Source organism: Hypanus sabinus, chromosome 22, assembly GCF_030144855.1.
Source record: "Hypanus sabinus isolate sHypSab1 chromosome 22, sHypSab1.hap1, whole genome shotgun sequence".
Classification (NCBI taxonomy): Eukaryota; Metazoa; Chordata; class Chondrichthyes; order Myliobatiformes; family Dasyatidae; genus Hypanus; species Hypanus sabinus.
In genome coordinates, this window is record NC_082727.1 from 57,189,709 (window position 1) to 57,202,371 (window position 12,663).

General features: G+C 41.3%; 1 protein-coding gene across 1 annotated transcript in view; it reads right to left on the reverse strand.

The window, feature by feature from the left end:
• inpp5f (inositol polyphosphate-5-phosphatase F) overlaps positions 1 to 12,663 on the reverse strand; it is a 249,684-nt gene that overhangs the window by 117,666 nt on the left and 119,355 nt on the right. The window contains exon 3 of the mRNA XM_059947816.1: positions 2,795 to 2,931. Within this exon, the coding sequence (XP_059803799.1) occupies positions 2,795 to 2,931 (137 nt within the window). The remainder of the gene's footprint in view (positions 1 to 2,794; positions 2,932 to 12,663) is intronic.

Here is a 12,663-nt window from a genome sequence, read left to right on the forward strand (position 1 = left end):
CACAAAGAGGAGGCAATAGGCAGCAGAGAAGAGGCAAGAGGCCAGATTGGGGAATAGAAAAGGAAAGAGGAAAGGGAAGAAACTGAAAAGAAAAATCAGAAGGAGAAATCATGACAGCAGGTTGGAGGTTAAACAGATGGAATATGAGGTGTTGCTCCACCACCCGGAGAGCGGCCTCTTCATGGCAGAAGATGCGGCCGCGGACCATCATGTCATAATGGGAATTGAGATAGGAATTAAAATGGTTGGCCACAGGGAAAATCTGCTTTTGACTCCTACACAAACTACTGTCTCTACATACAGTATCACCACCTGCTGAGATTCAGCTTTCTAATATTAATTCGATGTATTGAGCTTCCTTTATAAAAAGTCTTGAATTTTGTGATATCAGAAAATGTTGCACAACTAAACTATTGTCTCTAATTGGCCTTAATATTGATCAAAGAAAATACCAATACAATTTACCCTTTAAGTTATGGTGTAGAAACATCCTAAGCAAACAGATAAAAGAAAGCTGAACTCATACATTCTTGCTGGTGCAACTTCAATCAATCTAAGTGCAGGAAATTTGATTCTCAGCACGCCTACTGCATGCATCAAACAACTTCACAAAACTTGTTTCTCTCTTTGATCAAAGCATTATCCAAGTTCAACACCAGAGTTGAGGCACCTCACAGCAGAAATTAGAATACTCAACCAAGGTTATAAAATAAATAGAGCATTTTATATATATATTAAAAAACACTGAACTTCTCAGCAATATTATTTTAGTTCTTAGCAACTATGACTCTGACTAATACGTTGGAAAGAATCTCAGGTTAATCACATGCTAAAAACTCACAGCTGCCAAAGGATCGTGCTGTTCAAAATGAAGGAATTTTGTTCACAGCACCTCAAATCTTCTGTATCACTGCTTCCCGAAATACCATGGTATCTCTAATGAAGGAGAATGGTGCAAAGAAAATTAAATATTCATATCTAATGACGGGAACAAATGCAGCTCATTTCACCAGCATTGCAAATTGCACACTGAATCAAGGAAACTTCCCCATCTTAAATTATATAAATGGCAGCAAAAAGCATTAAAATAGTTGACCAGCCATACAACATGAAAGCCAAAAGAACTCACTCGTTTGTGTAAGGTTCAAGATTCAAAGTACATTTATTATCAAAGGATCTATGCAGTATACAACCCTGAGATTCATCTTCACAGACTGGTCAAATGCAGGCAGATGGCGCTGAACACCAGCTTGCCTTCCGCTCTCACCTTCCTTGATGCTTTAATCAACGAGAAACAGAGTTAATCATGGGTCTCCAGCCACACACACCGACTGAAACCTCACCAAACTCCCTCAGAATCAACAAAGCACCAGATTGTTTAATCAGCCCGAAAAAACGCCATCAAAATGTAAATCGCAGGTTCCAACAGTAGCACAATCATATTTGAAAGAAGAAGTAGAAATACAAGAACACAAAATACGAGGAAATCTGCAGATGCTGGAAATGAAAGCAACACACACAAAATGCTGGTGGAACGCAGCAGGTCAGTCAGAAGTACAGTCGACGTTTCGGGCTGAGACCCTTCACCAGGAAGGAAAAGAAGTAGTTTCACAAACTGTCTGAAGGACACTTTTAGTTGCATTGTTCGCTGGCATCATCTGCTTCAAACCACAATAATTTCATGTGGTCCAGTTTGAGAAGCTATGCAAGAAAATACTATTATACTCATAACTCTGTTTACATGACCCTTTATGGCACAGTAACCACAAAGTTCACCTAGAAGATACAAGGGATCTTGGTACAACTTGTTTTTATTTAGTTTTTCCAGTCTACACACAGGACTTCAAAACAAAAAGATCAAATACCACCCTTTTACCTCACCAGCAGCATTATCGCTTTGTTCCACCATTCCTCAGCCTATCATCCATTATCCAGATTATACCCCAGTCAACCTGGTAGTTAGACCACCTATTTTGAACTCCCCAAATCTCCTGGGTCATAATCTAACAGGCCTATTCCACAGGGTCTCAAGGAAATAAAAGAAAATTACCTCAGTCATACAGCACCTGCTCCAGACCATGACGGGCATCAGAGTAATCAATACTTAAAAATCCCAGAACTTGAACATCAGAAAATCAATTGCAAAAAAAAACTCGTTCACAGACAGAAATGAAAATTACTTGTTTTTCCAGTAACCTGGAATTTCTTGTTAAGGGTTGGGAATGAACTGGGGGTTTTCTACAAGTGCATCTAATAAACTCTGTCCTTGAGGGAGTCAAATTGGGAATGAGAGAGTCATCAACTTCCTCTCAAGTGCGATTGCCAAGGTCTGGAAGAAGATGCAGTTACCTTTGTAGACGTTCATCAGTAACAGCTGCGGCCTCTGTGCACCTACCCCGGGACACATCACCTGCTGTGGGAAGATTATTAATTCTTTGCAACCCAGTCTGCTCGAAACACACCAGAAGTTCTCTGAAGTGCAGTTGCTTATTTATTTTTCAATTCCCTACTACCGAATGCTGCAAACCTAATTTGAGTGACTCTGAACTTGTAAAAGCAGTTTTGGATACACCTCAACATAAACTTTATAAACTTGTATCTTGCAGGCTTTGGGAACAGCTTTTCCAAACTTGTGCAGTCTGATGTGAATGACATATTCTCAGACAGGCCTAGATGTATTTAAGGTGCAGTAACTATTTGCCCATTGCTACGTTCCAAGGAATAGAATTGAACACAATAATAAAAATCAGAACTTCAGACCCTGCAGGCGAAAAGAAACATAGGAATGTTTTACCTCCAATTCCAGATCCTGAGGTTCTGCTTCAGAAAGCGGGATGACTGCTATTTTGGTTATTTTGTATACTTCATGCTCTCCTGGAAGCTTTCCAACCAGTGCTTTCTGGCGAATTAGAAGGAGCCGCCATGCAAAATCTGAAAAGAAAGCCAGGATTGGTGAGATATCAAAGGATTGGCTTCCTATGCCTCGGTGACAATGGCTCCAATGTTACGGCAATTCAACCCACTAAACGAATCAGCACACAACAGACTTTGGAACAAAACATTTACACAAGAGATGGGTGGGTGGAAAAATAGTGCAATCTGTCATTTTATCAAGTCAAATATGACTTGATGCATATCACTGGGAAAATGAACTGGATGCAGGACTGAATTGTGAAATTGAAGATTCCACCAGATTCCAGTGCCCAAGAGAGCAAACGGTAACTAGCCTAAATAATTACCACCCAGTAGCACTAACTTCAACAATTATGAAGAGCTTTGAGTGGCTGATAATGGATCATATAAAAATCCCACCTTCCAGCGAAATTGGACTCTTTCCAATTTGCCTGCTGCACAAACCAGTCCATTGATGATGCCACGACTGTCATGTCCCACCTAGAAAACGGTGTCCCATACACCAGGATGTTATTCATCAACATCAGTCCAACATCATCCCCCAGAGGCTGGTGGGTGAACCGTCCTCTTTCAGACTCAACAAACCTCTCTGTAACTGGATTTGAACTGAAATTACTTTATTACTTACAACCTTCATATACATGAGGAGTAAAAATCTTTCTGTTACGTTTCCATCTAAATGTGCAATGTGACCTCAGGCAGTCCAAGTTGGCAGCAACATCTCGAGCTCCATCACGCTGAACACTGGTGCCCCCCAGGGTTGTGTGGTCAGCCCACTGCAGGCTTATGACTGCACAGCCAGATCCAGCTCAAGCTGCATCAAGTTCGCTGATAATGCTGCAGTGGTTGGCTTCATCAGCAACAATGAAGAGTTGGCTTACATTGAGGAGTTAGAGAGGCTCGTCAGATGGTGTGAGACAAGAGCCTGACTCTCAACGCGGACAAGACAAAAGAGATGATTGTGGACTTCAGGAAGAAACAGGTTGACCACTCTCCATTGAACTTGGAGTAAAGACCACAAAGTTCCTTGCTGTGCACAGAACCGACAATCGAACCTTTCCAACAGTCAAGGCGGCACTACAGCGTCCACACTTTGAGGAGATTAAGGTGTGCAAGGCTCCTCACCCCCGTTCAAACAACTTTCTGTCGGAGCACCATCGGGAGTGTCCTATCTGGCTGTACCATTCTGCGGTATGGAAGCTACGAAGCATCAGCCTGCAAGACCCTACAGTTGATAGTAGAACCACCAAGGGGATCATCAGGGTCACCCTCCCCCTATCTGTGACAATTACTGGGAGTGCTGTAGGCAGACCCAAAGCATTATTGAGGATCCCCACCACCCATCCCACAATTTCTTTGACTGCCAGGAAGGAGGTTCAACAGCATCAGGACTAGAACTGTCAGATTGGATAACAGCATCTTTCCTCAGACTGAGAGACTACTGAGATCTCATCAATAGGAGAGCGAGTGGCTTACTGTTTATCTGGGCCACACACTACATGCATTTGAATATCTTATTAATTTACTTATGGTAATATTTTGGTTTACATGCTATGTGTGATTTATGTTCTGTGGGTGCAGCATGGTCCAAGGGAACATGGTTTCATTTGGTTGTATTTATGTACAGGTGAGATGACAATAAACTTGAACTTCAACTAAATCATTCAACTAAAATAAGCAGAGGTAGAATGTCCACAAAGCAGCTTCCAGACTGATCCTGTACACTGAACTGAAGCAGTGGCTTAAAGTTTAAGTTTAGATATGCTTAAAGTTAGATATGGCCCTTGTGGCTAAAGGGATCGGGGGTATGGAGAGAAAGCAGGTACAGGGTTTTGAGTTGGATGATCAGCCATGATCATACTGAATGGCGGTGCAGGCTCGAAGGGCCAAATGGCCTACTCCTGCACCTATTTTCTATGTTTCTATGTTTAATTGTCCTTCAACCACACATGAATAGAGCCAAATGAAACAGCGTTCCTCCTCGACTGGAGGTTCATGTGCAGAGCTGACAACAATGGTGATCTGGAACAGGAAGGAGTTGGCAATTCAATCTCTGGTGCGAGATTCACCATGTTATTAGATCACAGTACTCGACAATTTATCGCTATCTGTCAACCTTGGGTCTATAAACACAACAAATTCTACCCGCCTCCACACGAACAGCAGCCCCTATCATCACTCTCTCTTCCCACGCCTCCTCTCGTCAGATCACACCTCACTACAAAGAAATACAGTCAAAGATCATCTTTTTTAATCTGTTTTACTTTTAAACTCAGACACCAGTGGAGCTAAACATCAAAATAAAAGCAAGCTTGCCAAAATATTAAAAGTGAATAATGTTACATTTTATCCCTTCAAAAAGCACTAATTAAACACAAATGTAAAACAAAGGAGAACACACACACACACAATGCTGGAGGAACTCAACAGGCTCAGCAGCATCTACAGAAATTAATATCCAGTCAATGTTTCTATTCTGTCGTCTTGCCTTTCCTTCTCAATCCTGAAGAAGGGTCTTGGTCCAGCGTCGAGCTCCTCCAGCATTTTGTGTGTGTTGCTTTGGATTTCCAGTATCTGCAGATTTCTGTGTTTAGAAAATATCCAATGCTGTTTCTTTTATTTGACTGTCAAGGTAATGCACTGACAGACTGTTTGAAGCAAAGCGTAATCTGTAAATTGTCACATCAGGGCTTATTGAATGATGCAGCGCAATGTATTCACAATTTTGTCAATGGCACTTGGTGTGATAGCTATATTCAAACCATCTGACAAGTAAACTGCAGCCTTGCTCTATACACAAAGAAGATAGTTTAAACTGTAAAGATACCAGTTAGAAGATCACAGCTTGTAGTGAAGGAAGGCCAAAGGATAGTGTGGATAGATTTGTAGTACAGGTGCCTGAAAACAGAATGCTTCTTTGCCAGCTTTGGATAAATGAAATACGCCAGGATGAAACACAAAACTGTTTGCCATAAGCTTACCAGAATCTAGTTTTACAAAAAAATATTGAACAGTTGAAACTTATCATCAAGTGCCATGCCATATGACATGGGTGATCTTGGTCTCAAGACCATGACTGCTCTTGGCAAACTTGTTTTCTACAGAAGTGGTTTGCCATTGCCTTCTTCTGGGCAGAGTCTTTACAAGACGAGTGACCCCAGCCCATTATCAATACTCTTCAGAGATTGTCTGCCTGTTGTCAGTGGTTGCATAACCAGGACTTGTGACATGCACCAGCTGCTCATACAACGTTCCACCACCTGCTCTCGTGGTTTCGCGTGACCCTGATCGGGGGCTAAGCAGGTGCTACACCTTTCCGAATGGTGACCTGAAGCTAGTGGAGGGAAGGAGCGCCTTACACCTCCTTTGGTAGAGATGTATCCACCCCTCCAGCCATTGTCATGAGACTATGATCTGAATTTTCAAGTGCAACAATAGCAAAACGTTCACAATTTCTGGTTACTCCACGAAAATAACTGCAACATTTTGAGTTGAGTATTGTCAAACAGTGAGATACAGAAATTGTTTTAATTTCTGATTAAAACAGATTAATTTCTGATTAATTACAGAAATTGTTTTAATTGCTGATTATGTACTGGATCTGCAGTTTCACACCCTTCTATGTCATGTAGATAATTTATGAAATGACAAGAATTCTGGGCATTTTTAAATCATTATCACCACATGGTACCCTGAAAAATCTAACCTAAAATTTGTCGAATACTAGTTCGAACATCAGGATTGAAATAAGCTGCAGAATGTTATCAGCTCAGTCAGCTCCATCGTAGGCACCATTTCCCCAGCATCCCGGACATCTTCTAGGCACGAGGCCTCAAAATGGCAGCATCTGTCATTAAAGACCTCTGCCAGCCAGGACATACCCTCTTCTCACTGCTATCATCAGGGAGGAGGTACAGGAGCCTTAAGGTACACACTCAATGATTCAGGAACAGCTTCTTCCCCTCTGCCATCAAATTTCTGAATGGACATTGAGCTCATGAATACTGCCTCCCTACTTTTGCAATACTTATTTATTTAACATATTTACACACACACATATATTATTACATATTGAATTGTACATTTTGCGATATATGCCAGTGATATTAAACCTGATTGTGATTCACATTACTGCTTAGGAACCTTTTGAGCCCTCAAAAGATGCTGTAGGGATTGTAATTAGATCAGATATTTTAACATGCAATCGAGCATTAAATTACTCCTATTTGCTGATTGTTCAGCATATATCTTAATCAGGTGCTTTATCTCCAATTTTTATTTTTCACTTCAATATATTTATAAAAGTAAACTTTCTGCATCCTAGTTTGCCACCTTTGAGAATTCTTTATCGCAACTGGACATTGCTGTCAGTGTGAGCACAGTATAGTTGAATACCAGGGAACCTTTTGCGCTGATAGAGAACACAACAACACAGAAACAGACCCTTTGGTCCATCTAGACCATGCTGAACAGTTATTCTGTGTAGTCCCATTGATCCGCACTTGGACCAGACTTCCATACCCACCCCCATGTTAATTATCCAAACCTCGAAAATCAAACCATATCCACAACTTCTGCTGCAGCTCATTACACACTTACATCACCCCTTGAATGAAGCAGTTCCCCAAGTTCCCCTAAAATATTTCACATTTCACCCATAACCAATGACCTTTAATTCTCACCCTAATTCAGTGGGAAAAGCCTGCTTTAATTTACCCCCTTATCCATACCCCTCACAATTTTGTATAGCTCCATCAAATCTCCCCTCAATACTCCTACGCTCCAGGGATTAAAGTCCTAAAATCTCTGTTTATAACAGGTCCCAGCAACATCCTTGTAAAGATGAGTTCCACTAGTTCATCTGCACAGCTCAACGTCAATAGCAACCACCAGTGACTTCACAAAAAGCCCTCAATCCAAGGCAATGACTCAGGAAAATTCAAGCAGCTGGCCCATTCAAAGCACGTGAACTGAAGTTACATGGCTTTCCTTCAATGTTGTAGGCTTCTGGCTTGTTTCACAACATTAATGAACTCAAAGTGAACCTATTTAAACTATTTGCTTCAGTGAATGAAACCAGAAAACGGAATGATTCCACGTATATTTAGAGCAGGACCAACACTGAGGGCATCGGGTATAATCGAGCTGGGATCTACTGCTCAACTCTTTTTAAAGGCAAAAGATCAGTCGGCAAGAGGGAGGTATTTAAAAGGATCATATCAAGAGCGCAAGGAAAGCATGTCCCTATTAGAGTGCAGACCTACCAAGGTCAATGAATGAGAAATTGAGACAAAAGAGATTCTGGAAATCTCAAGCACCACACACCCAGAATACTAGAGGAACTCAGCAAGTCAGACAACATCAATGGAGAGGAATAAATGTTTCAGACTGAGACCCTCCAACAGCCCAAAATGCCAGTTCATTCCCCTCCATAAATGCTGCTTGACTGTGTGACACACAGAAGAAGAGGAAGCATACATCACTTTTAGGCAGCTGAGTACAAATGAATCTCTTAACAAATACTAAGAGCTTAAGAGCAGACTGAAAAGAGAAATGAGGAGGACAAACGCCAGTCTGAGATGGTTTTGGCAGGCAGCGGTAAAGATAAGCCCGAAGGTGTGCCGGCTGTATTATCAGTTACAGAGGGACAAGGTGGCACTGACCCTTGCAGAGACGTCCACTTCATCATCACCAGTGAAGCTCCAGAAGACTGAAGAGTGGCTAACGTTATTCCAAACTTCAAGAAGGGTAGCAAGGACAGGATGATGAGCCTTTCTTCACTTGTACAGAAGCTACCGGAAGGAATTCTTGAAGGACAAGATACATGTATCTAATTTTCTATCTATTCTTATATGACTCTATGACGTATATGTGCACGACTCATAGAAAACTACAGCACTGAAACAGGCCATTCAGCCCATTTAGTCCATGCCAAACCATTTAAACTATCCAGTCCTCCACCCAGACCACAGCCCTCTATACCCCTCCCATCCCTGCACCTCTGGAACCATTAGAAAGTTTGCTGATAACACTAAATTAGAGGTCCCATTGACAGTGAAGCAGGTGACAATTAAGAACAAAGATATCTTCATCAGTTAAGCAACAAATGTAATTGTGGCATATATTTCAAGAGGAATAGAACATAAAAGCAAGGAGATAATGCTGAGCCTTTATAAGATACTAGTAAGGCTGCACTTAGAGTATTGTCAACAGTTTTTAGTCCCATATCTCAGAAAGGAGGCTCACGAGGATTATGCGGGAATGAAGGAGTTAACATTTAAAGAGTGTTTGGCAGCTTTGGGCCTGTACAGACTAGAATTTAAAAGAATTAAGGGGGATTTTATCAAAACCTAATGAATGTTGAAAGAACTACATAAAGTGAATGTGGAGACGATGCTTTGTGGGGTATCCAGAACTAGAGGGCACAGCCTCAAAACTGAGGGGTGTCCTTTAAGAATAGAGGTAAGGAGGAAATTTTTTTTTAGCCAGAGAGTAGTGAATCTGTGGAATACTCTGCCCAGACTGTAGTGGAGGCCAAGCCTCTGGGTCTATTTAAAGCCAAAAGTGATAGATTCCTGATTGGTCAGGGCATCAAAGGACATGGCAAGAAGGCAGGTGTATGGGGTTGAGTGGGATCCAGGATCAGCCATGATAGAATGGTGGTACAAACTCGATGGGCTGAATGGCCTAATTCTGCTCCTTTGTATTATGGTTGAGGAAATGGACTGTGGAATAGCAAATGGTTTTCAATTTAGATAACTGTGAGATAGTGCATTTGGAGCATTCAAACTAGATTAGGGCCTATACAGCGAATGCTGGGCACTGTCAATTATTCTGGAACAGAGGGACCTGGGAGTACTGCAGCAGAGTTCACTGAAAGCGGCTGCACAAGTGGACTGGTTGAAGGTGCTGAGCACGCTGTCCTTGATCAATCACAACATCGAGTACAGCCGTAGGGACATTATGCTGCAGCTCTACAAGTCACTGGTGAGGGTCACCTGGTTACAGCAAAGGCATTAAGCTGGAGAGAGTGCAGAAAAGATGTCCAAATTGCTGCCTGGACAGGAGTGGGTACAGGAAATGAGTTATAAGGAGAGGTTGACCAAACTAGATCTTTACTCTTCGGAGCACAGAAGAATGAGAGGTGACCTCAGAAGGTTAAACCACGAGGGTTTTGGATAAGGTGGATGGTCACAGTCAATTCCCAAGGTTGGGGAGCCCAAAAGGACAAGGCACAGGTATAAGAGTGGAGAGATTTAAAAGAGATACGAGCAGTAACTTCTTTATCGAGGGGAGTGAGCTGCCGGCGGTGGGTACAAATATAACTTTATAGAGGCATTTGGATAGGCACATGGGGCGGGGGTAAGGCCTTGATGGTTATGGATTGAACACAGACAACCTGGAAGATCAGGGAGGATGCTGTCGTTGGCAGGGGCAAGTTGGGCTGTTTCTGTGTTATACAACTTGATGATTATTTATAATTAAATCTAATTATTTGGTTATTTCTATGCAAATAACCAACCATACTGTCAAAAGGATTAGCAATTATCTAAAGCTGTTTTCTTTGTTAATTCACAAATCCAGCTACTGCGGAGCACAAAACATAAGAATTACTAACTTCAACTAATCAGAGATTGCTGAACAATTGCATAATGTCATACAAACATCTGCTGGTTCCTGCTATTCTCTTAAATTACATGCTGCAATTATTCATGGACCACAACTTGTTAAATACTTTGCAAAGATAAGGAGCATTATTTGCAACATGTTCTACTGCCCAGAGCTTCAAACTAATTTGTCCATCTTAACTGCTAAATAGAACTTGCTAAAACGCTGATCAAATCAACTTACTAGAGATGGGAAAAGGTTGAAAAAGGAAAAGTAGTTTTCTGTTAACAGTCATAAAATGCTGATAAGGTTTATAAATGGCACTGAGGCAAATTCAAAGCCATTGCACACTTTGAAATTGATTCCTTACTTTCAATAAAACGAACAGCAGTAGACCCTTCTCCACTGTGCCTGATCCACCTCTCATCTAACTTGCCACATCAATCAATGCCTTCTCCTCAGCTATTACTTTATAACTTAATTCTTCTAATATTATAATATCCATCAGAATCAGACATTTTTATCTAGGAATTTGAAGCTGCTCATTCTTTCCACATTTGACCCCTCAATATGGACTGCTGGGTGTTCTCCCAACTTCCCCTTAGTGAAGGATGCGATCCATTAGGCTTTGTTTTCAATAAACCCCGAGACTGAAACTCTCTCCTGGAGAACAGAGCTCCAAAATTACATACGGTGCCTATAAAAAGTATTACCCCCTCCCCACCTTAAAGTTTTCATGTTTTATTGTTTTTCAACACTGAATCACAGTGGATTTAATCTGGCTTTTTTTTTTGACAATGATCAAAAGAAAAAGGCTCTTTCATGTCAAAGTGAAAACAGATCTCTACAAAGTGATCTAAATTAATTAAAAATATAAAACACAAAATAATTGATTGCACAAGTATTACCTTCTTCAAGTCAGTATTTAGTAGATGCACCTTTGGCAGCAATTACAGCCTTGACCCTATCTGGATGGGTCTATCAGTTTTGCACATCTGGACATTGCAATTTTTTCCCATTCTTCTTTACAAAACTGCTCAAGCTCTGTCAGATTGCATGAGGATCATGAGTGAACAGCCTTTTTCAAGTCCAGCCACAAGTTCTCAATTCGATTGAAGTCTGGTCTCTGACTTGGCCACTCCAGGTCATTAACTTTGTTGTTTTTACAAACTTTGTATAGCTTTGGCTTTATGCTTCCTGGAAAACAAATCTTCTCCTGAGTCGCAGTTCTCTTCCAGACGATATTAGGTTTTCCTCCAGGATTTCCCTGTATTTTGCTGCATTCATTTTACCCTCTACCAACACAAGCCTTCAAGGACCTGCTCCAGTGAAGCATCCCCACAGCATGATGCAGCCACCACCGTGCTTCACAGTAGGGGTGATATGATTTGACAATGTACAATATAGTGTTTGGCTTACGCCAAACATAGCGTTTAGTCTGAAGGCAAAAAAGCACATAGACCCTTCTTCCAGCTGACTTCAAAGTCTCCCATATGCATTCTGGCGAACTCTACCCAAGATTTCATTTAATTTTTTTGTTAACAGTGGCTTTCTCTTTACCACTCTCCCATAAAGCTGCGACTGGTGAAGTACTTGAGCAACAGTTGTATGCACAATCTCTCCCATCTCAGCCACTGAAGCTTGTAACTCCTCCAGAGTTATCATGGGTCTCTTGGTGACCTCCCTCACCGGTCCCCTTCTTGCACAGTCACTCAGTTTTTGAGGACGATCTGCTCTAGGCAGATTTACAGCTGTGCCATATTCTTTCCATTTCTCAATGATTGACTTAACTGTACTCCAAGTGACTTGGAAATTTTCTTGTATCCATCTCCTGACTTGCGCTTTTCAATTACTTTTTAGTGGAGTTGCTTGGAGTGTTCTTTTGTCTTCATGGTGTAGTTTTTGCAGTTGGACCTTGCAGATAGAGGTCTACTTTTACTACAATCAATTGAAACACCTTGACTGCACACGGTGATCTCCATTTCATTAATTATCTGACTTCTAAAACTAATTGGCTGCACCAGGGATGATTTGGTCAAAAGGCAAGAGAGCAAATTCAATTGCACTCAAATCAAATCAGTACTCAAAGGGCAACACATAAAACTGGCTCATTCTTATTGAGTATTAGGCTTATCCATTTCT